At 45.2% G+C, this 26,933-nt stretch overlaps 1 protein-coding gene across 3 annotated transcripts in view; it reads right to left on the bottom strand.

Moving 5' to 3' along the window:
• Positions 1 to 26,933, bottom strand: part of FAT2 (FAT atypical cadherin 2) — a 91,203-nt gene that overhangs the window by 19,859 nt on the left and 44,411 nt on the right. For all 3 annotated transcript variants that reach the window (XM_074378936.1, XM_074378944.1, XM_074378942.1), the window contains exons 10-18: positions 20,041 to 24,093; positions 18,015 to 18,211; positions 15,629 to 15,782; positions 12,363 to 12,596; positions 9,548 to 9,931; positions 7,054 to 7,268; positions 5,860 to 5,997; positions 5,113 to 5,256; positions 3,634 to 3,831 (exon numbers count right to left, since the gene is read on the bottom strand). In XM_074378936.1, the coding sequence (XP_074235037.1) occupies positions 3,634 to 3,831; positions 5,113 to 5,256; positions 5,860 to 5,997; positions 7,054 to 7,268; positions 9,548 to 9,931; positions 12,363 to 12,596; positions 15,629 to 15,782; positions 18,015 to 18,211; positions 20,041 to 24,093 (5,717 nt within the window). The remainder of the gene's footprint in view (positions 1 to 3,633; positions 3,832 to 5,112; positions 5,257 to 5,859; positions 5,998 to 7,053; positions 7,269 to 9,547; positions 9,932 to 12,362; positions 12,597 to 15,628; positions 15,783 to 18,014; positions 18,212 to 20,040; positions 24,094 to 26,933) is intronic.

The following is a 26,933-nucleotide window of genomic DNA, read 5'->3' as shown; positions in this document are numbered from 1 at the left end:
TCAACCGATTCTCCTGCCTTAACCTCCTGAGTAGCTGAAATTACAGGCACATGCCACCACATGTGGCTAATTTTTGTATTTTTAGTAGAGATGGGGTTTTGCCCACCTCAGCCTCTGCTGGGATTACAGGCATGAGCCACCACACCTGGCCAATACTACTACTAATTATAATGTATAGCTAACATTAGCTACAACAACGCTACTACTACTGATTATATATAATGCATAGCTAACATTAACTGAGTACAAACCATGTGCTAATCATTATCATAGATAAACTATGATGCTTTAAATGCATTATCATGATTTATCTTTCTTATGAGATGGGTACTACTAAGTCACCCACTCTACCAAAGATATAACTGAGGCTCAAAGAGGTGAAGTAACTTGCCCAAGGTCATACAGCAGGTAAGGCCTGAGCAGAATCTGAATACCTATCTGCGTCCACAGCCTGTGTTTTTCTTTGCTAGCCTATGGTGCCTCCTAGTGCATGGAAGTGGAAATACAGGACAAATGCAATTGATGGTGACGATGCCAGTCTTTACTAAGCACCTGTCTAGGCGGGGCCTGGGCCTGGGTCTGAGAATACAGAGGTCAGGAAGCCATTCTCTCTCATCTCTCTCTAGGCAATCACATCCATGCTCTTAGCTTCGAGGGCCATCCACCTATCTCCTCCCATTCCCAGCTACCCATCGGACACCTCCACTTGGATGTCTCACAAACAACTGGGAGATAATATGTAAAACAGAGCCTTGGTTTAGACCATAAACCTGTCCTGCCTCCCCATCTGGGTCTTTCCAGTCTCACATATGCACTACCACCCAAGTCTTCACTGGAGCCAGCAATTTAGAAATCATTCCTGAATCTTCTCTTTTCTTTCTGTTCCCACATCCACTCCACCAACTCCTGCCTCTTTGCATGCAAAATCTGTTCCAAGGGCCGGGCGCGGTGGCTCATGCCTGTAATCCCAGCACTTTGGGAGGCCGAGGCGGGTGGATCACGAGGTCAAGAGATCGAGACCATCCTGGTCAACATGGTGAAACCCCGTCTCTACTAAAAATACAAAAAATTAGCTGGGCATGGTGGCACATGCCTGTAATCCCAGCTACTCAGGAGGCTGAGGCAGAAGAATTGCCTGAACCCAGGAGGTGGAGGTTGCGGTGAGCCGAGATCGCGCCATTGCACTCCAGCCTGGGTAATAAGAGCGAAACTCCGTCTCAAAAAAAAAAAAAAAAAAAAAAATCTGTCCCAAATCTGTCCACTTCCTGCATCTTCTCCATCGCCCCGAGGTCTCAGCACCACTATCTCCAGCTTGAATGAATTCTCACTAGTCTCCCTCACCCACTCTATAGAGCTTGAAAAATGAGCTTTCTGAGACACAGAAAGGACCCCTTTTCTGTCTGAAACCCTTCAACCACCTCTCATTGTACTCAGATTAGAATCTGAAAGTGTTACCAAGACATACACTTAGCTGATTAGATGCCCTGGCTTGTTAAGGACAGTCTTGATTTTTACTTCTTGAGAATCAGCTATCACCAAGTATTATTTTTAGTGCCTGCTTTGGACTGAATGTTTGTGTCCCCTCAAAATTCATATGTTAAAATATAATCCCCAATGTAATCCTATTTGGAGGTGGAGCCCTCATAAATGGGATTACGGCCCTTATGAGAAGAGCCATGTGAGCATACAATGAGAAGCTGGCAGTCTGCAGTCCAGAAGGAGGTGCTCACCAGAACCTGACCATGCTGGCACCCTGATCTTGGACTTTCAGCCTCTAGAACTGTGGGAAATAAATTTCTGTTCTTTAAGCCTCCCAGCCTATGGTATTCTGTTGTAGCAGACCAAATGGACTAAATCAGTGCTTCTCTCACTCTCAAAAGGTCACAGTTTGGACCTCAGATAATACAGTCATCCAAGCCATGAGGCCCCCGTGTTCTGCCCAGCCTAACTCCTCATCCTCATTCCCATCCCTGCTCATGATGTTCTGAGCACCTCAGCCACACCTCAAGCCACTTCAGGCTCTTCCCAGCTCATGTTCTTCCCCCGTGAAGACTCTCCTGCACACTTTCACATGGTTGGTAGCTCGGCTCTCTGCTCAAATGTCACCTCCTGGGGGCAGCCTCCTTCTGAATGTGTGTCCCCTGTCTTATGAGTCTCTCATCACTTTACTTCTGTATCATCGTTTGTAAGGATGTTATTTCTTCTTTACCTGTTTATTGTTTATCTCCATGATTATAACTGAAAGCCCCTGGAGACAGGAACCGTTCCCTCCTTACCCTCTGCTACGTTCCTAGCAGCTTGCAAAAGGCTTCGCATGTAGTAGGTGCTCAATAAATACTTGTTGTGAGATGGAGTGACTTAAAGAATGAATGCATCATTCCCAGCCCATAAGTTCACAGAATAGTAGGGTCCACTGGAGTTGAGATTTAGGAAAGGGATTTGGGGGAATGAAGTGAGGGAGAGATATTTGACCACCATCTTGGTCACTGTTCTTTAGCAATTCCTATACAACCCATAACACCACCACCAGAATCCCCTACACATGTACATACAAAATCTCACTTGGGCCCCATGCCAGTTCTCAGAGGTAGGCTTTTTTAGCTCCTGAGGTTCAGAGAGCTGTTCTGGATAAGCTCTAAGAGCTACAGCCAGAGTGTTTTGCCGAGGCACAGAGCAGGGATTAAGAGGTTGGATTCTTAGCCGGGCGCAGTGGCTCAAGCCTGTAATCCCAGCACTTTGGGAGGCCGAGGCGGGTGGATCACGAGGTCAAGAGATCGAGACCATCCTGGCCAACATGGTGAAACCCCGTCTCTACTAAAAATACAAAAAATTAGCTGGGCATGGTGGTGCGTGCCTGTAATCCCAGCTACTCAGGAGGCTGAGGCAGGAGAATTGCCTGAACCCAGGAGGCGGAGGTTGCGGTGAGCCGAGATCGTGCCATTGCACTACAGCCTGGGTAACAAGAGCGAAACTCCGTCTCAAAAAAAAAAAAAAAAAAAGAGGTTGGATTCTGGGGTCAGAGTGCTTAGGTTTGAAGCAACCCGTCTCCGCCTTATTGCTGGTATTACTTTACGTGAGTCACTTAAATCCTCTGTGTTCCTCAGTTCCCTCATCTGTAAAGTGGGTGGTAATTATACCTGCCCTAAGAGTGTTATGAGGATGTTGTAATTTGCAAAGGCAATTGAACTGCACCTCGCTCAGTGCCTGATGCATCCTAAGTGCTTTCTACATTGTTTTCCCTAATGATAGAAGCACTGGATGGCCGGGCATAGTGGCTCACGCTTGTAATCCCAGCACTTTGGGAGGCCAAGACAGGTGGATTACCTGAGGTCAGGAGTTTGAGACCAGCCTGGCCAACATGGTGAAACCCCACCTCTACTAAAAATACAAAATTAGCCAGGCATGGTGGTGCGTGCCTGTAATCCCAGCTATTGGAGAGGCTGAGATGGGAGAATCACTTTAACCTGGGAGGCGGATGTCGCAGTGAGCTGAGATCGCGCCATTGCACTCCAGCCTGGGCAACGGAGAGTGAAACTCCATCTCAAAAACAAACAAAAAAGGAGCACTTGTAGGGCTTTTGCCAGAATCTTTACTCTTCCTGTGGTCACCACCAAAAGCCTAGACAGCTCTCACCTGGATTTGAAGCTGATACCATTCCTGGGCCCTCCTGCTTAGGCTCTCAGCGGTCACCAGCCATCCATCTGGGGTCACTCGGAAGGCAGAGCCATCGTTCCCCTTGGTGATTCGAAATGAGTAGGGGGGGCCATTCTCTGGAGAGTCCGGGTCACTCAGGATCAGCTGCAGGACTTTGCTGCCAATGGGGGAGTTCTCCTGAGACCAAGGGTGACGGGAAACCAAAGAGCAAAATGAGTCCTGGTCCTTCCTTTGCACCTGTCTGGGTCCATCATCTGGAATGAGTCCTTGGCACTCTGCTTGTAGCTGGTGCCTGGACATCAAACTGCTGCTCATTCATTCTGCCTGCCTTCGAGGTAGTTGTGACTTTTCTGTCCAGATCAGAAGCTCCCTGAGGGCAGTGTTGGGTCTTAGAAACACAGCCCATTGGAGCTGAAAGGATTCTTACAGACCTAAGATTAAACCCTTTATTCTGTAGAGAGATGACTTGCCCAAGATCACGCACTGATGAATCGTGTATTTAAATTAGTTATTCCCTGAGATACTAAGGGAATGTTGTGATTTCCAAAGCCAACTGAATACTTACAAATGGTTTCTTCCTTAGAAGACCTGCATATCATATGCTTCTGATAAGTGCACTTAAGGATGAGCAGGAATTTAAGAAAAACCAGATTCCCTGAGTCTCATTTTAGCCTCTGTTGCATAACGTGGGAATTTAGTATACTATAACCTAATGGTTGTTAACTTTTTGGTATCACAATGTTGTCTACAAACAGAATCTAATGGGCAGAAACTGATTGGTGCCTATCCAACAGATGCTGTCTCTCGCTTTCTTACAAAATCCTGCTTTTGTTCAGATGTGGACTGGGGATATTCTCAGAAAAAGTATTTTTAGTCAGGTAACTTATTATTTGCAGCCAAAGCATCCTAACCCATACCCATAGTATATAAAACAGGTAGAGGTGGAACAACCCTAGGTTATGCATAGTGGGACCCAGAATTCTGCCTTTTTATTCACTTCCTCACCTCCCTCACCCTTTATGGCCCTGAAAATTACTCATAGAATCCCAAGACCCTCTTCAAATCCTATTTGCAAATCATTGGTAGGGAAGAACTTGGGTTCTGGGAAAAAACAAAACAAAACAAAGCAAAACCCTAGTGTTAAATTCCAAGTTTGCCACCTTCTAGCTATGGCATGTTTTTTTTTAACCTCAATCTTTTAAATCTGTAAAATGGGCACTACCTACTTCATATGACTGTTATGAGCCTCAAATGAGGTCACGGATATGGAAGTGCCTAACACAGTGCCTGATTCCTTTCGAGTCTATAATGTCCTACAGCAGTCTTTGTTGCCTTGGGGACATCAGTGTCAAGGTCACAGCCATAGTTCATGTGGATTTATACCACTGAGGAACCCCTTCTGCTAGGAGGGAAATGAAGAGAGCAAGGACTCTGGGTGCCTTGGTGGCTCAAGCTTACCTGGACAGTGGTGCTATAGTTGAGCTGGAAGAATCTTGGTGGGTTATCATTGACATCAGCCACTTGGATAGCGACGTCTGTGTCCTCATGCAGTGGAGGCTGCCCGCTGTCTGTGGCTCGGAGCTTCAGGGAATAGCTAGAGGCCTATTGCAGAATGCCCGCTGGAGGTTAGCAATGAAGTGGTTGTCCCTTCTTCTGCCCCCTGAGTCATCACTAACGTTTTCAGAAAAATAAGTTGGAGACACTTCCCTATGCCCACCCTCATTGCCCACCTGTGGCATTTTAGAGCTTAGGTTCTGGAGTCAGAAATTGCTGTGATTCCCTGCTCAATCATTTGCTAGCAATGAGACCTTGGGAAATTGAATGATTTTATGTGAGGATAATGTCAGGATGCACTTCCTTAAATTATTTTGAGGATCAAAGGGCATAAATCCTTTTAAAGCACTTAGGAAAGTGGCTCACAGTAGATGCTCAAAAATGTGGCTATTTTATAATGATCTAATGATCTCTACTCAATTGTGAGAAGCCACCTGAGATCCTCTAGGGAAGGTTATGGGTCACTCAGTCCCTCTCCTGCCTCTGGCCACACAGTCCACAGAGGCCTAACAGAGAAAACAAGTGAGAGACATTCTGGGCAGGTCTGAGGAAGTTTCAGGATGAGGTCTTGACTGCGATTCATCTTCTGGATGCCCGAGACTGTGTCGCTGCTCTGATGAGCTCAGGTTGGGCCCCTCCCACATGACTCACCTGTTCCCAGTCCAGAGCCTTGGCCACCTGTAGCTCCCCCTTCTTGGGGTGAATGGTGAAGTGCCCAAGCTGATTCCCTTCTACCAGGCTATAGGTAATGTCACTATTTAGGGGTCCATCTTCATCAGCCGCTGATACCTGCAGTAGGGTAAGGGGATTGTGAATGGAGGGACAGGATCCTGATCCCTGGGAATGTAGGAGGAAACAGATATGCCCCTGCCCCAGTGACTGCCTTTGAGCTGGCAGTACCTGGATCACAGTCATCCCTGCCAAAGAGATCTCTTCACTTACATCCTAGTATGGACTTCAGCATGCCGGTTTATTCATTCATTCACTTCTTCACTCTTGCTAATAGTATGCTAGGCCCTGTCCTTGTAGGTGAGGAATGTGCTAAAATAAATATGCCTGCAGAAAGTTTAATATCTAATTTTATGGCTAATTCTAATTTGGGGTAAAGTATGATCAGCCTTATGAGAACACAGAGCACAGAGTGACACATCACACTGGGGGGATTAGAAAAGGATTCATGAAGCCCTGAAGCATCAGGAGTGCTTTTGGGGTTGGAGCAGGCATTCCAGGCAGAGGAAATAGTGTGAGCCCAGAGTGTGGAAGTGCAGACGATGTTCTGGGGAAAGGTACATATTCCTGTGTGGTTGGAGCACAGGGTGCACCGTATCAGGGAGTGGAGGTAGAGGAGACTGGAAGATGGGATGAAGAGTGTAGGAGTGTGGGAGTGTGGGTGGACGTCACTCCACTGAATGAGGGAGCTACTGCATATTTAAATGCAAAAAGATATTATTTAATGTCCCCTCAGCCCCTGCCCCACCCCCAACTCTCATTCCACCTCACCCGCGATGACCAGGCCCTTCCCAGACTCGGGAGTCTCTGGCAGTCCCTCTGGGGTCTGTCTCTTTTCTCTCTTTTCCTAACAAGCCTCACCTATCCAACGCCGCATTCTGTCAGTCTCTGATCTTATCACATGGCTCTGAGACATTCTCTCATGAGAGATAGTTTGACCGAGGATGGTTTGACCATACTCAAATCTCACATAAACCTCTGACACGTCAGAGTCGAATCTACAGTGTATTAAATTAATAAACAAATCCATGCTCACAGATGGCTGGGTGTTGGGGGTGAGACAAGAACCCAGCCCAGAGTTCATGCCCCACAAAGAGAAAGGTGGCAGAGTCTTACCGTGAGGATGACATCACCCACAAGGGCATTCTCTAAGACCCTTGTGCTATATGGATCTTGGGGGAATCGGGGCCGGTGTTCGTTGACGTCAGTGATGTTGACCACCACTGTGGTTATGTCACTGAGGGAGGAGGAGCTCTTCCGGGTGCACTCAATGGACAGAAAGTACTTGGGGCTTGTCTCAAAGTCCAGGCTCGCATTGACATACAGGATCCCTGAAGAAGCAAGAGGTGACAGGAGCAGTGAGACAGTTGGGCCTTCAAAGGCGCGGGACTGAGGGTCTGAGCCCAGCCCTAGGAGAGGCAGCTCAACAGGGATCAGCAAGGTGAGTGTTGTCCGTTATGTTTCTGTCCATCTCCCTTTGCTATCCCCTTGACCCCTTTCCCCTCATCTCCCTCATTTTCCTTTTCTCATTCCCAACAGCAGTGTTTCCCTCACTTGTTTCTGTAATATTTGATTTAAATCTCATTTAAATGTGTAATGCTAAATTTACCTCATTGGGATCTATAAAAACCCTGAGGAGCAGGAACAATTGTGATTCCCATTTTCTAGATCAGTCCATTGACCTAGATGCTCTAATAGGCAAGTGACTTGCCCAACCTCACCCAGCTAGTAAATGACAGACCTTAGGTGATCAAATGAGATTTGTAATACCCAACTCAAAGTTGCCAACAAGTTGTTAGGGCATAGGTTATTATTCTGAAAACTGGAAAAAAGAAATAAAAGAACAAGGATTTATGCTGCCTTTCCTGGATAACCAAATAGGTAACGGTGGACACTCTGCTTTTTGTTTTATTTTATTTTTCTTTCGACAGCATCATTTGCCAATGGACATCTTTTTATAAAAAATTCAGTCAGAAAATAATTAGGAGTAATAGGATTAGAAAATCACCATTTGACAGCCCTTCATGAAAAAGTATATCTATCTAGAAAACAATCAGCAAAGGCTGTAAAACATTAGAAGAAGGCTGATGACGAAGTCTATAGTGGACTTACATACCCAAATTATAACTGTATGTTTATACATAATGGATCAGGCTGACACCACCTAAACTCACCACCTATTTTAACTGCAGAAAAAAAGAAAAAAAAAGAGCCAATTAGCCCTTATGTGCCTCTGGACATGATGCAAACAGCATAGCATCATCTATGAAGCACTGTTCACCAAGCACTGTTGACTAAACCTGATCAAGGCCTTTGATCCCAATGTCATCCTAGGAAATGCAAGGGCCTGAGGGATATGCTAAATGACACTATAAAGAGCCAGCCAATCCAAACTATGGACAATTCCATCAGACACACTACTCAAATGTTTCATTAAACAAATGGCAGGGGCAAATAATGAGGAAGAAGAAATGTTAGACACTTAAGGACACTTAAAATCTTGCATATCAGCCAAATGCAATATGTAGACGTTTTGGGGATACTAACAAGCCAACTTCAAAAAGACATTTATGAGGATCTGGAAAATGGCCTGGTGATATAAAGGAATTGTTATCTTTTAGGTGTGATAAGGTATTGTGGTTTAATTTAGAAAAAGAGTTCTTCTTATACAGAGATACACAGGGAAGTCCTTACAAATGAAATGACAAAGTGTCTGGGATTGGACGGATGTGGGGCAGAAGGCTAAAGAGGAAACCAGGTGGGCCTCTGCTGCTGATTACTGAAGCTGGGTGGTGGGAACATGGGGCCCATTGTACTATTCTATTTTTTAATACGTTCAAAATCTCCATCATAAATTCTAAAAATATATGGCTTAATGATAAGACAACTGTTTGGGAAGGTAGAAAGCACCATTCCAGGGGCACCATGGGGAGGAATCTGTGTGAGACACAGGCTGACCTAGGTGGCCTCTGAGATGCTTCCCTGAGTTTCTGTGATCCTGACTTACACTCTTCTGTGGCTACTAGGAAAGAAGAGAGAAGGTTTCCTCGTTCTTCCTCTCTTCATGAGAGTAAGGGGAAATTCGGGGGTGCCAGGATGTTTGGGGTGGATGTGGGGACTGCAGGAGGGAAGCAGGCAGCCTTGTCCTGGGTTGCTTAAGCCCCAGATTCCAGCAAGGGCTTCCTGCCTCTGCAGCCAAGCTGCTTCTGCCTCCTGGCTGGGCCTGAGCTGAGACCATGAAGCCGCAAACTGTGGGAGGAGAGTGGATCGTTGAGGGTCCTGGACACAGAGACCTGAGTTGGGGGGTCGGAGGGTCCCCTTTAAGGGAGGTTCCCACATAAGCTGGGGGGGAGGAGGGACCTGGTACTCGGAGAGAAGCAGAAGAGGGGAGAAACGACCAGAGGAAGTCTGCTGTGGGGGCGCTGCACGGGGCAGATAGCCCCATAGTGGAAGAACCCAGCGCTCCCTGAGACCCTGTACCCAATGCTTCGGGGCTGGCTTCTGCTGATTACTGAAGCTGGGTGGTGGGAACATGGGGCCCATTGTACTACTCTATTTTTTAATATGTTCAAAATCTCCATAGGCTCTCTCCATCGGCTCAGGCTCTCACCTGTGCGAGCATCCAGGCGGAACCTGCCCTGCTCGTTCCCGCTGACCACGCGGTAGCCAGTCTTCTCTGCGCCCGGGCGAGTGAGGGTGGCCAGCTGCAGCACCTCTGTGCCAGGCGGGGCGTCCTCGGGCACCTGCACGCTGTGCTCGGTGTTCAGGAACACGGGTAGGTAGTCTTCTAGGCCCACCACCGAGACCGTGACGGTGCCCAGCGTGGACAGTGGTATTGGGGTGCCCAGGTCGGAGGCACGGACGGTGAGCTCCAGTGGTGCTTGGGGCCTGACCTGCAGTGGCTTTTCCAGGCGGATCACGCCCGTGGTGGCGTCGATGGAAAAGTGGCCTTCGGCGGAATCCGGCAGAGAGTAAACCACCTGGGCATTGGAGCCTGGCAGGGAGACCAAGGGTGTGATCCACACTGAGGGTGCCTCCTCTGGCCCTGCTTGCAGCAAACCCTGCAGCCACAGGGCGCCCGGGGAGGGGCTCCCTTGAAGCTGACAGGCTGGCTCAGGTATATTAGGAGTGAGGATCTCTCCAGGAGGGGTCTTGACTGGGGCGGGGAGACCCGAGTGCTCACTAAAGGGTTTTTGGGGGGAAGGGAGGTACAAATCGATCAAATTATCTGAAAATATGATGTAGGGATTTGGGTCTAATATCAGTTTATTAATGAAAAATGTGCAGATAAAATCACCCATAGAGAGTTCCTCGACTGAGATAGAATGGTTTTGCGTCTTGATTGTGGTGTTGGTTGCAAGAATCTAAACATGGAATAGTATTGCATAGAACTAAGTGTGCATGTACAAACACACACACACACACACACACACACACACACACACACACACACACAAACGAGTGCATATAAAAACTGGTGAAATCTGAGTAGCAAGCCTTATAGTCTAGTTACCAACAATGGACCAATGGACCAATGTCAATTTTCCAGGTTTTTTTGGTTTGTTTTTGTTTTTGTTTTTGTTTGAAATGCAGTCTTGCTCTGTGGCCAGGCTGGAGTACAGCAGGACAATCTCAGCTCACTGCAACCTCCGCCTCCCTGGTTCAAGCTATTCTCCTGCCTCAGCCTCCTGAGCAGCTGGGATTTCGGTTTTGGTGTTATACTACTATTATGTAAGATGCTGCCGCTAGGAAAGCTCATGAAGAGTGCACACAGTCCTCACCAGTCCTATTTTTGCAACTTCCTATGGAGTCTGTAATTACGTCAACATAGAAAGTTAAGAAAACACCCATGGAAGTTCTTAGTAAATCAAAACACACAATGTTTCTCCAGCTTTGTCTCTAATTATGGTATTTGCTTTGGTTAAGTACCAGATGAAGCAGTTGGCCATAGTGTATGAAAAACACAAGCATTTAAGGGTCAGTTGTGAGATCCTCCCCCAGAAAGATGAACACAAGCCCTCAGCCTGAGGTCTCACATCTCCCACACATGTGGAGCACATACTTCTTCGGTGGAATGGTGACAGGAATTGCCTATGAGAAGAGTTGAGTTTATATCCATTAAATTCACATGCCATGTGCCTTCCCCATTCTTCACTTACATGAAGAAACCATCGATTTTCTAGAGGCAGAGAGATGCTGATCGAGCCACACCTGGATTATTTAGTTGAAATATTTCGGTTGGAATAACCATTTTGGAAATATTAATCGTAAATTGATACAAGGCCACTCTAGGAGGTGTATAGGAGATCTTTGTGATTGCAGAGGGCAGGTCCGGGACTGACAGATGTCCCACTTGATAATGGCCTGAGGAACCATGGAAGGAAGGGGCTGCTTAGAAGGTAGAGAGCATCCTGTCCCTGGAGGTATGTAAGCATTGGTTAATGAAGCACTTAGAGAGCCTTGCAGCCATCAGATGAAGGGGTAGATAACATGGATTATGGGTCACTCCAGCTCTGATGTATTTGGATCTCTCTTATCAAACTCATTTCTGCGTCTTGAGCAAGTCTATTCCACTTGTACTTGTTACCTTCGACACACGCACACACACACACACACACACACACACCACAACATACACACACACATTTCCCGGTCCAGCTACCCTGCCTTTGTATTGACTGCTTGCCCTCCCTAGAACCCCTGCATCCATTGGATATCTCACCTCCTTCAATGCCAAGCTGAAACTCACTTTCTCTAGGAAATCTTAATTTTACCCTGCTGTTGTCAAACAGAGCAAGGTGTTTTGATCCCACTTTTATCATCAACATTTTTCCCATGTTGACCTGGCTACTCTGATGCTGACAGCATTTTTTTTAACCATATCTGAATTATAAAATTTGACTCAGGAAAATTGGACAGGATAGATAGATAGATAGATAGATAGATAGATAGATAAAATTTTATAATTCAGATAGGGTAATATAAAACCTATTTATATTATAAATATAAATAAAAACCTATAAAACCTATTTATATTATAAATATAAATAAAACCTATTTATATTACCCTATCTGAATTATAAAATTATAAAACTGAATAAGTCTGATTGGTTTATTTCTGATTAAATGTTTGTACTTAAAAATGCCTAAATGGCAGTATTGAAAAAGTCCCTGGGTCTAAGCAGAAGGGGAGAAACAGAAAGGCTGAAATTCCTTGTTCCTGCCTCCACACATTGCTAAAATCATTTGTCACATGGCACTTAGTGTTCAGTTTGAGGATAAATACTTTGTACTTTAAAGTGTCCACAGACTCAACAAGGAGGCACGGTCCTTATCAGTCCTAGAGAGACACAAAAGGGGCCAAACCCTTGCCCAAGGTGACCCAGGAAATCATTGGAAATGGCCTCAATCCTTCTCAGACTCACCTTGGTCAGGATCCCGGGCAAATACTACAGCCACAGGAGTCTTAACTGTGGTGTTGTCGAAGACAGCCACAGCACAGTGGCTGGGGAAGAAGCGTGGTGCATTGTCATTCACGTCCTCCACGTGGAGGGTCACATCTGCCTGGCAGGACCGGCCACCTCCATCCGTCGCCTTGGCAACAAGGTTGAACACATCCTTCCTTTCTCGGTCTAGGGGTGTGAGTGTGGTCAGTTCCCCTGGCCGGAGAAATGACAAAAGTTGGGCTCTCTAAATATTACCCAAGCATGTGCCCTCTAGATAGCTACAGGAGACAAACCCAGCCACACAGTTTTGTTCACAGCAAGGAGGTGTCAATACAGTCAGGAAAGCAGCTAAGCCTGTATCCCCCAACACCCATTCACCTCCCTGATTCTCCCAAACACACTCCCTCACCACATTGCCAATTTAAGATCATCACCCACAAGCTAAAAATAGATACATTTTTAAAGGCTAATTAGGCAATTTCTAACAATATATAAAATGCATTTATCCTTTGGTTCATAATTCCAATTCTGGAATTGGAAATATGGAATTATGGAATTATAGAATTGGAATATATATATATATATTCTATAGAAAATCAACCCAAAGATAAAAAGCTATGTGTAAGGATATTCTCTGCAGTACTGTTTATAACAGCAACATATTGAAATCATCCTATCTGTCTTTCAGAAGGGACTGGTTCAGTATATTATGATTTAGCCACACAGCAAGATACCATGTGTGGTGTTATATGTATCTTGGTTTTCATGCATGGCTCCTGCCCACAACTCTCATAGCCCTTATTACACAGTTTTGTGTTATAATGTTGGGTGTGTTAAGCCTCAGGAAACAGAATCTCTCTGACCTTCTCCTGCTCTCCTTTTACCTGCCCCAAAGGAGGACTCCCATCTTTCCCTCCTTTTCTCTTTGTGGGTTTTAAGACCCTCCCCAAAAAGGGTCCTGCCTTGTACCCTGGTGAAATAATGCTGGCATCATGAAGCTCCCATAACAACCCAGGAGGGCTGGGTTTGCAGAGCTTCCACAGCGCTGAACACGTGGAGGTTCCTGGAGGGTGGTGAGCCCAGGGAGGACACAGGAGCTCCACGCCCCTTTCCTCATGCCTTGCACTACACCACTCTTCACCTGTATCCTTTGCAATATCCTTTATAATAAACCAGTAAACCCAAGTGTTTTCCTGAGTTCTGTCAGCTGTCCCAGTAAATTAATCAAACCCAAAGAAGGAGTCGTGAGAGCCCCAACTTGAAGCCGGTTGGTCAGACATTCTGGAGACCTGGACTTGCAGCTGGTGTCTGGGAAGGGATACAGTCTTGTGGACTGAGCCCTCAACCTGTGTGATCTGATGCTATCTCCAGAAGGTGGTGTCAGAATTGAATTAGAGGACACCTGAGTGGTCTCCACTGCTTGGGGAAACCCACTCATATTTGGTCACAGTCTTCTGTATTGATGATTGTTGGGGTGTGAAAGCAGAGGAAAAACCTGGTTTGAGAGAGGTTTTTCTGAAACACCATGTAACCAAAAATGAATTATGATAGAGCTTTGAGATAGTGCTGAGTGAAGAAAAGCAAGTGACAAAGAGTATTCTACTTTCATGAAGTAATCATATCAACATTTTGGAGACGCATGGAAAACCAGTCAGATAGAATATATACCAAGACTCCTTATCTGTGGGGCAAGGGGTGATCATGCAGCTGTTCCAGTTTCCGCAATACTTACCTACATTGCTTGAATTTTATACCATGAACATGTATTATTTCCAGATTCGGAAAAAATGCCAGTGTTTGGGTTTTTTGTTTTTGTTAAGTCCTTACTGATCATCCTGCTGCTGAACAAAGAGCAGCAGAGAGAGGTTAGGCAACCTGCCTGGGTCACTCTGCATGCGTCACTCTGCATGCCCCTGCTGGGTTAGGAAGGACAACATTGCCTCCTATCCACCCAGACAGCTTCCTGGGACACCCCTCTCCCCTGCTCAGGTGTCTCCAAGTCATCCTTTGAGCTGTTGGACCCAAGCCAAGTGTCAGCAGCTGGCCCTTGTGACCTGGGCTTTCTGTGCTCCTTATCCCAGCACCCTTCCCTGCAGCAGTAGGACAGGAATCCCTCCTCGGTGGGCTGCTCTTCCAAAGGAAGTCCACTCCACCAGACTCACAGCTTCCCAAACTGCTCTGTCCCCTGACGAGTAACAATGATAATAGCAACCACATCTACTGAGCCAGACCTGGGCTAGGCTTCCATATGCTTTCTCACCTGTGATCTTCACAACAATTCTATGAGGTGTTATCCCCGGTCTGCAGCACAGCTACCTTGAGATCATGTTCCTGACCATGACATTCACCGGCCTAAATCCTCCAATGGCTTTAAAGATGTGATTTGGCTCTGCCCACCCTGGAGCCTCATTCTTCGTTCTTTCTCCTCCCTCTCTGGGCACGTTTGTGGCCTTCTGTCAGGTCCTCAGTGAGGGTACTATTTCCCCAGAGAAGGTCTTTGTATAAATTCTCCTGCTACTTTGAGTGCTCTTTCCGCCATTCTCTTACCCCTGGCTTACTCTTCTGTGTCTGCAAGTCTCGCACAGAGTGACATTTCCTCAGTGTTGTTTTACTGAACCCCACTCCACAGCCCAAGTCAAGTTCTGTCTTTCTGCTAGCTATTCCCATAGCTAGCAGAAAGACATAAAGAAAGAGAGAGAGAGAAAGAAAGAAAGAAAAGAAAGAAAGAAAAAGAAAGAAAGAAAGAAAGAAAAAGAGGGAAGGAGGGAAGGAAGGAAGGAAGGAAGGAAGGAAAAGAAAAAAGGGAAGGGGAGAAAAGAAAAGGGAAGAAGAGGAAAGAGGAGGAGAGGAGAGGGGAGGGGAAGGGAAGGAAGGGGGAGGGGAGGGGAAGGAAGGGGGAGGGGAAGGGAAGGAAGGGGAAAGGGAAGCAAAAGAGAAACCGTCAGCTGTGCTGAAATAAATTTTAAAAGAATAAAATAAATCCCCTTACCCTGCATTTTTTCTTAATTGAGCACATTTAAAACCACTTCAGTAACTCCCTTTCCTACTGGATTGTAAAGACCCAAATCTTGTCTTATCAATCTATTTATTACATCCCCAGTCCAATGCTTGGCACAAAGGACCCATATATGTTTGCTGATGGATAAGTTAATTCCTGTTTCTTTCCAAGGAGAATACCATGGCACTGGGCACTTGGTATCCAGTAAAGAAGTTCTTGTCTTGATCCTGCAGCTCAGGATACCCACCTGTATGAGGATCCAGCTTGAATTCATGCGCCCCAGGGCCATGCAGAGAATATGTGATCTGAGCATTGGTATCAGCGTCCAAGTCTGTGGCAGAAACCTTCAAGATGAAGTGTCCTGGAAATACATCTTCATGAACCTTGCCAGTATAGAGAAGCTAGAGATGGAAAGACAAAGAAGAGGGAGACTGTGGGAACTGCATTCAAATCCAGAGAGAAGCAGAGGGAGGCAGAAGCAGAAAGAGAGACACTAAGAGGGCAGAGATGAACAGAGACAGTAAAAAGGACAGAGACAGAGACAGAGAGAAAGAGAAGCAGAGGGAGGGAGGGAGAAGGACAGAGGGGGTAGAATAAGATAAAACATGCAAGGAAAATTGAGATATAAAGCAGGAAGAGGATGACAAGAGAACAAGTCAGAAAAAAAGAGAATGGAGAAGTTCCACCATCGGAAAAGCCAACAGGCAGAGCTAGAAGAGGCTGCTGTCACTTCTTCCACCCAGTCCTTTGAGGCTTTTGGAGGAGGAAGGCGAGATGAGCCTGACACAGGCATTCTGGAAGGTGTCAGGTCAATCTCCCCTGCCTCTGTGGCGAGGCCATGCTGTTAAGCTCATCTCCCTGACCACATCCCCAGGACAGACCTTTGACTTTTGAGTCAGGTCTGGACTCTAGTGGCCCTATTTCTTGGCCCGCCCTCCCTTTGCTGCAGGTACCCTCATGACATCTGAGGGAGTGGCAGAGGGGAAAGGCTGGAGATCCCTGAGAATTCCATTTTTCTTCAATGGCTGACTCAGAGCCAGCCTCCAAGCATCACGGTTTCCACCACTGTGGAATGTGGGCAAGCATGGACCCCTGTATGCCCTGGATGGAAGTTTTATTTATTTTCTTCTTTTCTTTTCTTTGAGACGGAGTCTCACTTTATTGCCCAGGCTAGAGTGCAGTGCACTATCTTGGCTCACTGCAACCTCCTCCTCCTGGGTTCAAGCAATTAATCTTACCTCAGCCTCCTAGGTAGTTGGGATTACAGGCACATGCCACCACACCTGGCTCATATTTTATATTATTTTTTTGTATTTTTAGTACAGACGGGGTTTCGCCATGTTGGCCAGGCTGACCTCAGGTGATCGCCTGCCTTGGCCTCCCAAAGTGCTCTGATTACAGGCGTTGATGGAAGTTTTATGCCTGGGCGGCTGTGTGGAGATGGTTCCCCAGGCCTCTTTTCCCTGGCTCTAGTGATGCTATGAACCATCTCTAGGAGGGCCAGGGTGAGCCTGATCCCAGCCTCTCCCAACATGAGGAGGACAGATGTTGGTTGTAATGGTGGCTGACGGAAAAGAGAAGGAAGGTGACCACCATTCTCCCCAAGAAAGCCTCCCTTCTGAGACCACCCAAAACACGGTCATCTTGGATCCTGAAAAGACATTTTGCATGCATATCAATAATCAGACTCTCTTTTTCTACTATGTCTTTTTGTGACAGGCATGTAGAAGAGTGGAGGAAGAAAAGGTGAGAAGATATATGTATTTATGTATGCTGCCAGGTATGTGTCTATACATTTATGTGTGTGTGCAAGTAAGTAAAGGTTTGTATATATGCAAATGCATATGTAAGTATGTTCATGTGAATGTATTATGTATAGCTGCATGTGTGATAGTGTGAGGGGAAGAAGAACAGAGAGAGGGGCAGGAGAAGGGAGGCAGAATGAGGGGCAGGAGAAAGGGGGACTGAGGGACCCATCTCTGAGGCTGCCCTGTCTCGTGCAGATGTGGGTATATGGATGAATGTACTAGGTATATGCTTATGTGTTTTGGGATACATATGTATAGGTATTTGCCTGTGTCTATGTATAAGGAGGGGATCTGCAGTTGGCTAAATTACCCCAGCAGATGGAGGGAGGCACATATACAGGAATGGGGTGAGGAGTTTGTCTGGGGTCAGGTCTCTATTAATGTATTTGATAAGAGTGAGCCGTATCAACAAGTTGAGCAGTGTCAGGGGTTTGCCCACTGGGCACGGCTGGCTGTGTTTGAAGAATGCATATGTTACTTTCCTTCTGGATATGTTCTGCGGAGAAATACGCCTTTGTTGGGAATGTAGGGGGAAAGATGTGGGCCATGAGTCTTGAACAGCTTGGCATATTCTTATGGGGGCCAAGGAATTACCTAGAATGCTCCCATGAACTAGTCTGAGGCTTGCCGGGGAGAAGCAAGGGTGGTGAGGTTAGTGACGGCCAGCCTCAGAGTGGGCCCCTCAGCCCTCCTTTTTCCTGCTCCTCACTCTCTGTTCTTCTGCCCCACTCTAACTCCCTTCTACTGCCCCTCGCTCTGCTCTCCCACCCCTCACTCTACCTTCCTTGCCTCTACTACCCACCTCGCCCCTCACCGAGCTCTCACCTGTGAGCACTGTGGGCTGTTATCATTGACATCCAGGACAAAGATCTCAACGGTGACCGAAGCCTGGAACTTGCCATCAGATGCTGTGACTCTGAGCAAGTACTTGGCCATGTGCTCGCGGTCCAGGGTCTTCCTTGAGGAAATCCTCCACTCATCTCCAACCTGACTGATGCCAAACTGGCCCAGGGGGTCTCCCTCTAAACAAATGGGAAGAGCTTTCAGAAACCAAGCAATAGAAATGAAGTAGGCTTTGTGTCACAGGTGGCTGCCCACTGGACATGTTTTTTAGGATTGCTGGGAAGGCAAACATTTCCTTCCTTAACTAGGAACCCACAATTCTACACTGAGTCCACTTTTTGGGGTTAGGAAGCTGCTTCTGACTTCAAATGCCTCCTGTTAAATGAAATTATCAATACGAGAAGCATCACTCCAAAATACGTGACTGAGGGGAGGGTTTTTTATTTTTGTGGCTCAGAAGGCATGGGAGGAAGTTAAAAGGAAACAAATTTCAATTCTACATAAATGTCTAAGATGTATAGCTATACAACAGTGGAGTAGTAGGAAGCAATCAAAAACACTAAACAGGCTGGGCACGGTGGCTCGCACCTGTAATCCCAACACTTTGAGAGGCCAAAGAGGGCAGATCACAAGGTCAGGAGTTCGAGACTAGCCCGGCCAACATAGTGAAACTTCGTCTGTACTAAAAATACAAAAATTAGCCTGGTATGGTGCCACATGCCGGTCATCCCATCTACTCGGGAGGCTGAGGCAGGAGAATTGCTTGAACCTGGGAGGTGGAAGTTGCAATGAGCCGAGACCACACCATTGCACTCCAGCCTGGGTGACAGAGTGAGACTCCATCTCAAAAAACAAAATAAAACAAAACAAAAACACTAAACGCTCCAAGGTTTTACTTTACAACTAAGGATGCGGCCTAAGAGGAGATTCTGTAGGAGCTCTAGATTTGCTTGTAAGTCACTTTTCTTTCCTTGACAATAATCACATACAAGAATGTGGGAATATAGATTTCTCACTCTGAGTTCCTAAGATTCCAGAGTTCTAAGATGCAACTACTCCAAGAATTGATAACATGTTCACATTTTTTATTCTGTGATCCTGAGATTTTAAGGCTGCTGCATTTTTAGAAGTTTGGTATTTTAAGATGATAAGATTCTATTTTTGTACCAATGTATTTCAAACAGCTTTGATCCTATGTCTTTAGGAGTGTATGGTTCTTGGTTGGAAATTCAGGCTAATGAGCTCTTCACTGGACAGCTGTGATCACAGAAGGAGCCATGTTCTTGGGAATAGGGGAACATGGCACCTGGAGATGAGAAAAACAAAGACACTGAGGTGTGAAGAAACTCTCATGGCCACTGGTGACCTGGTTTAGCCATTGGATTGGGAGTCAGGTAGTTTAGTTTTACAGTAGGTATCTACTAAGGAAAACAGCTTGTAGGGTAGTGTTTTAATCCCAGCCCTGAAGTAAGCACGAGAGTGTGACCTTGGCTGAACTTCCCCATCTGGGCCTTGGTTTCCACCTATGTGAAATGAGGAAATTATACCTAAGGAGCACTGCCATGCCTACACTTAGGACCTGTGATTGACTAAGAAGCATTTTGTATCACTCACAACTTTCCCTGGGCAGGACACTCTCCATAAAGTCACCTGACAGAATTTTCATAGATCATGCAACTTTCTTGGTGCCTCCTCCACCTTTCAAAAGACAACTGACAGCAGTTAGAGTATGATTCACATAAAATAATGAGACATCCTTTTTGCAAAGCACTTTTTAATGCATAGGACTCTCTACAAACTAAGATCTTACCAGCATGCCTGTGAGGTGAATGAGAACATGCATGCTAAGTCTATAGGTGGAGCAACTGAGGTCCTAGGGGGTTAAGTGTGCCCAAAGTCACACTGCTGATAAGTGGCAAACCCAGGACATGAACCTATTTTAGGGCACCTCTTCCTGCATGTTTTTCAATACATTCCCGAGCCTGCAATTCATGACAGGTGTTCTTACCTGTGATGTAGCAGGTGACCTGCCTGTTCTGCTCAGAGATGTCAGCATCCAGGATCTTTAGAGTGGCCACCAGTTCACCAGGCTCACTGTTCTCAATCACGGATCCTCTGTACTCTTCAGAAGCAAACCGGGGAGCATTGTCATTCTCGTCGGTGATGGAGACCTGAACCAGGGCCTGAGAGGATAGTTGGATGGTCTGTCCTTGGTCATAGGCCACCACATGAAAATTATAAGTCTGGCAGGTCTCACAGTCAAGCTCCTGGAGTGTGGTGATCCAACCACTCTCACTGTCAATGGCAAAGAGCTCATGGATGTTGCTACCAGGGTCTGCGGACAGCCTGTAGCTCACCTGGCCATCTCTCCCAGTGTCCTTGTCAATGGCAGTGACTTGAATGACTGAGGTCCCCACTGGCATATTCTCAGTGAGGACGGCCTTATATGGGTCAGCCTCGAATACAGGCCTATTGTCATTGACATCTATCACTTGGATGTTGACAGAGACCAAGGACACCACGTCAGTGTTCTGAAGGCAATGTGCCATCACATCAATCTGGTACAATTTGGTGGATTCATGGTCCATGGTCTTCCTCACCTTTATGACCCCTGTGTCTGGGTCCAAGGAGAAGACACCATCCTTGTTGCTCTCAGGTGTGGTGCCCCGCACTAGACTGTAGATGACTGGATCATGAGCTGCCACTGCTTTAACAACCCCAATTTCAGACCCTTCTGGAAGGTCTTCAGATGCAGGAAAAGTATACAGAGGTTCAGAAAACTTTGGCAAGGATACTTTTTTAGGAACCACCTGAAGTCGTACGGGCACCTGAGAGTTCCAGTGAGGAGGGCCTCCATCCTGGGCTTTGATTATGAAGTCGATGGTCCGATTTTCCAATCCCACCAGGCTGTCTTTCACCTTGACCACACCAGTGACTGGGTTAATTTCAATGACATCTTTAACTAGATCCTCTGGGTTCACTGAGTAGGTGACATCTGCGTTCTGACCTTCATCTGCATCGTAGGCCAGCACCTGGATAACCGGGGAGTCTTTGCTGACATTGGATTGAATGGATACCGTGTATGCAGATGCTTTGAACTGTGGGGGGTTGTCGTTTTCATCCGTGAGGATGATCTTCACCGTGCAGAAGGCCACTCTTCCTCCTCCATCCCGAGCCATGACCTTAATAGCAATGACTCTCTCTGTTGAATTTTCCCGATCCAGTTTCTGCAGAGTGGCAATCTGCCCATTGGGGTTTATGGAGAACTTCTCGCTTGCTAGTTTATTGATGATAGTATAATCTATAGTACCATAGGGACCACTATCTTTGTCTATGGCTAGCAAATCAATCACCTTGGTTCCAACCATTGCATTCTCTGCTAATTCTGCCTCATAAAGGTGCTGCTGGAACTCTGGGCTGTACTTGTTTGCATTTGTAGTGTTGATGTAAACAGGCACAGTTGCTCGAAAGACCCCATCAGAAGCACCTACCCTCAAATTGTAAGAAGAATCCAGGTGCTTTTTGCAAAGGTTGAACATAGAAATTATTCCTGACGAGCTGTTAATGGAGAAGTGCCTGTCCTGATTGCCAGAAAGAATCAGGTACTCCAGGCGGGAGGTGTCCCTGCTGTCAGGGTCAATAGCCTGGACTTTAAGAACCAGGTGTCCACAGGTTGCCAGCTCACTGACATTGGCTTCATATTGAGGTTGTCTGAACTCTGGGGGGTTATCATTGATATCAGATACATTGACAACCACAAGGGTTTCACCAGTGAGTGGAGGATCTCCTTTATCCATGGCCCTGACTTTCACATGAAAGCGTTGTTGGGCTTCATAATCCAGTTCTTGAACTGTGGACATCTCCCCTGTGCTCCCATTGATCTGGAAGAACTTGGAAACATCTGAGCCATCCTCCACAATCTGATAAGAGACGTCACGGTTCCTCCCTGAGTCCTGGTCAGAAGCCAACAGTTGGATCACAGGGGTCTGAGCAGGCAAGCCTTCTGAGATGGAAGTGGTATAGACCAATTGGGAAAAAGTGGGAGGGTTATCATTGACGTCCTCCACCAGGACTTCCACTGTGGCTTCAGAAAATGACCCCAGAGCTGTATCTGTGGCTCTGACTGTGAACACATGTTTGGTCTTGGACTCATAGTCCAAAGGCCCTGTTACTGTTAGGACACCGGTCTTAAAGTCAGTGGTGAACAGCATCAAAGGTTCTTCCTCCACAATGTTGTAGATGAGTCGGAGTCCCTCTGGACTTCGGGCCTGGGTGTGGAGAATTGGGGTATACAGAGTGATATTTTCAGGTACTCTGACTTTGTAGTAAGGACTCTGAAACAGTGGGTTGGATTTATTTCTCACAGTGACAAGTACCTCTTCCTCACTCTGGAGGGATGGTGTTCCTCCATCCCGAGCAATGACTTTGAGGCGATACTTATTTAAAGCTTGATAATCAAAGGGTTTCCTGAGTGATATGTCCCCAAGATAGGGGTCAATTCGGAAATATGTATAATCTTCTGCAAAGGTATATGTAACAACCCCGTTTGTGCCCAAGTCCTCATCAGTGGCAGATACCTGAAAGAGGACATCGCCTGGCTCTGTGCCATCTTGGATGATTGTGTAATAGGGCAGATGCTTAAATTTGGGGGGATTATCATTGACATCCTCAATAGAGACTCGTACCAAAGCCTGAGCTACCCGCTGAGGGGTCCGATTGTCCCTCACTTCCACTGCCAGCTCGTGAGTGTCCTGCTGCTCCCGGTCAAACACCACACCTCTTGTCTCCAACACACCTGCTGACTGGACCATCTGAAACATATCTGTACCATTCAGGAGGAAGTAGGAAAGGGTGTCATTCAAATAATTGCCCTGGGTACCAAGGATCACCAGTGCCTTTCTGTCCTGCAAGTTCTCCTTCACAGTTGCGCTATAGACATCCTGATCAAACTGCAAGCTTTTGTCAAGGACTTGGGTCAAATAAATTTTTACCAGGGCAGTGTCTTGATATAAGCCATCAGAAGCCCTGATGGTGAGCTTCCGAGAGAGTCCCATGAAAGCAGGATTCAGCACAGATATGCGGCCAGTGATAGGATGGATGGTAACAGCTTCATCAGCATTGCCAGTTTTGATGCTATAGTTGACTTCGGAGTCATCATCGCTGGCCCGCACCATAAGAAGCTCCATGCCTGGATGGATAGGCCCCACTATTGCTACCTCATATATCTGTTCTGAGAACCTGGGAGGAGAGTCATTCACATCTCTGACATTAATGATGACTTGGGCAGGTCTGGGTGCAAATAATATGGGGCTTCCTTGGTCATGGACATAGACACAGAATTTGAAAGAGGGCCTGCTCTCATAATCCATCTCTGATACGATGGTTAGGGTTCCCATGCTGGGATCAATTTTGAAAAACTTCAAGGCCTCTGGCTCCAAAATTTTATAGACCAACAAGGAATTAGCTTCTTTGTCACTGTCAGAGGCATGAATCACAAAGGGGTTGTTGTTTTTATCCATGATCATGCTGTACAATGGAGCTGCTTCACTAATTTGGCCCACAAAAGTTGACTTTAAGAACATAGGAGCATTGTCATTTTCATCGATTATGTCAACGACCACTATGACATCAGTAAATGCACCTGCCATATTGCTACCTCGGATTTTCAGTTGGTAAGATGAGATTTTCTCATGGTCCAAGTTCTTCTGGGTGGAAATGAGGCCAGAATATGAGTTCATAGAGAAGACACCATCCTTGTTTCCCTCTCTTAACTCATACGTAACTTCAGAGGAGCTCATAGCAGATACAAGGAGTATTGGGGAACCAACAGGGATTGATTCAGGGATCTCTACAAAGTACTCAGTGTTTGAAAAGATAGGGGCGCTCCTATCTGAGGGGTAGACATGAATGATCACTGTAGCCAGGTCATGCCATTGTGGGGATCCTTGATCTTCTGCCTTCACTGTCAGGGTATGTGGGGCATGATTTGCCCAATCAAGTTTTTGAGTTAGAGTAATGATGCCTAGCAGGGCATTGATGTTGAAGAAACCTTCACCATTCCCTGAAACAGAAGACAAGAGAAACAAGTGTGCCACACCCTCCAGAGGTATCAACTAGGTTTTCTAGATCAGTAAATGGGCTATCACACAAAACCTGGACAGAGCAAAATCTGCATATAATGTATATCCACCCTGGATATAATGTGCAGGGTAGATACTTTATAAATTTTCTAATATGGTGCACATAGTAGGTACTTCATATCACTATCAGCTATTACTAATTTTCCGGGATACAACTTAAGCTACAAACCAAAGCTATATTAGGTCTTTGAAACCAAAAAAGGAGACTCCATAGGAAAAGCACACTCCACTCTGAATTTCAGTAATGCCTTTTGTGGGAAAAGCTTCTTACTGAAAAATTGCGTTATACAGAATTTTTAACCATTTTTTATATAACTTTTTTTTTTTTTTTTTTAGAGTCAGGGTCTTGCCTGTCACCCAGGCTGGAGTGTAGTGATGTGAGCATGCTCACTGCAGCCTCAAACTCCAGGGTTCAAGAGGTTCTCCAGCCTCAGCCTCTGCTGGGATTATAGGTGTTAGCCACCATGCCTGGCTACATTTTTATATAATTTTTAATAGCTTTGGTTATATAGAACATCCTTATCTTGAGGCTCCTGAGCAAATGCCTTTGCACCACACCTGTATTTCCTAAACTTTAGGCATTCTCACATCATCTTTGTAATTTTTTTCAATATCCATCCATTGCCTATGCTATTTTACACCATTAATAAATTGATGTTTTCCTTTAAATTAATTCACTCTTAAAATTTGATAAATATTTTTAATGGTAAATCTATGTTGCTCCTTTAAATAAAAACATCATATTGCTTTCCATAAATCAGAAGTTACCATAAAAAGAAGTCAAAGAAAAAATACCCTGTTAAAATCAAGATACCGCTTGCCAAAGGTCTGAGCCTGTGAGTTATCCTTTTTTTTTTTTTTTTTGTAAACAAAGAGTGGCAGGTACTAGAGAAGACTAATAGACATTCTAGTACCCAGCAGAGACTTTGTTCTTCATTTTCTCAGGGAGTAATTTAAAGAGGAGTGCTTTCTCAATGCCCAATTACCTTTGATGCCGTAACTGAGTGATACTCGAATTGTTTCGCTCACCACCCCAGGTACAGGCCTTACGCTTGAGAAACTACTGAACTTTACAAGTCTTATGCCCTCTATCACATGGGTGCAAATTTTATTATTTCAATGACAAAGCAAATGGCTAAGTTTTGTCATAAAACTTTCCATCTGATTCCTCCACCTTTGAAGCCCTTCTCCAGCTGACTGGTTAGGTGATTTGTCATATAACTGCTAAATTCAGTCAAAGAACATGGTTTTAATGAGTAAATAGCTGTTTTAAAGTGATTCCATTAAAAGCAGCTAAGTTAACAACCTAGATGTAATTCTGATGATAATTTATTATGTAATTTTATGCTGCTGAGAGAAATAAATCAGGGCACAAAATTGTATATTCATTATGATCTCAATATTACAAAAATATGCATAAGGGAAGATAAGAGGGAAATGCAGAAAATAATTATTTTGGGGTACTGAAAATTATGGCTGTGGGTTGCATTCATTATACGTTACCGTATTTTTCATGTTTTCAAAAATGAGCATGTGTTACTTTTATATCAGAAGAATATCTTAAAACTAGTCTTATCTGGAAAATAAAGTCATTATCTCCATCAGTGAGGTTGTCAATGAGATAAAAAGATGTGATTTCATTTCATAAATCACAGAAAGCAAGCAATGCATTATAATCCATATTCTTCTTCAGGGGTGAATAGACTTCTGTTATATGGCAACCAGTAGCTACCGTACAAGCTACTGGCATGCAATAAATGAATGTTATGTCTTGCAAGGTCAGACAGCAAATTATGCTCATCTTTGTTCCTCATAGCAACTAGCTCTATGAAGTATTTATTATTAAATATAATTATTACTATTAAATATCATTAATTATGTATTATAACTATTACAAATTATTATTAATAATTAGTTGGATACTGGATATTATCACTTTTGTTATAGCAATTGCTTATAATTAACACTTATCAATGAAAGTACTAGCCCCTGGCATTTGCATTTCAATTTACAATTCAGTATTTCAATTTACAACACATATTAACATACATTTTCTCTTTTAATTTTTGCAGTGACTTTCTGTCACAGGTAAGATTATTCCCATTTTTGAGATGAAGAAACCTGTAAAATAGATACTAAGTCACAGTGCAACCTTATCAGAAAATAAAAAGTACTTCTTTTTTTTTTTTTTTTGAGACGGAGTTTCGCTCTCGTTACCCAGGCTGGAGTGCAATGGCGCGATCTCGGCTCACCGCAACCTCCGCCTCCTGGGTTCAGGCAATTCTCCTGTCTCAGCCTCCTGAGTAGCTGGGATTACAGGCACGCGCCACCACGCCCAGCTAGTTTTTTGTATTTTTAGTAGAGACGGGGTTTCACTATGTTGACCAAGATGGTCTCGATCTCTCGACCTCGTGATCCACCCGCCTCGGCCTCCCAAAGTGCTGGGATTACAGGCTTGAGCCACCGAGCCCGGCGCAATAAAAAGTACTTCTAAAACTAAGCCATACAACTTACAAAATATTCTAACATGCATGTGTGAAGTTAATTACATTTTTAAATGTTGCATCGACTTCATAAATATCTTCTACATATTTGGTCACTGGTGAGTTTATATAATATATATGCAAATTCTCCCACAACATGAGTGGTCCTTAGTTACTGTTATTACTATCTTTGGAATGCTCTAGAATTATTGTTTACCAAGACTTCATGAGCTTGGTACTTGATTAATTTGCAGATTCATGCCTCTAGTACTTTCCTT

This window comes from Saimiri boliviensis, chromosome 1, assembly GCF_048565385.1.
Source record: "Saimiri boliviensis isolate mSaiBol1 chromosome 1, mSaiBol1.pri, whole genome shotgun sequence".
Classification (NCBI taxonomy): domain Eukaryota; kingdom Metazoa; phylum Chordata; class Mammalia; order Primates; family Cebidae; genus Saimiri; species Saimiri boliviensis.
This window is presented reverse-complemented; position numbering and strand designations above follow the sequence as displayed.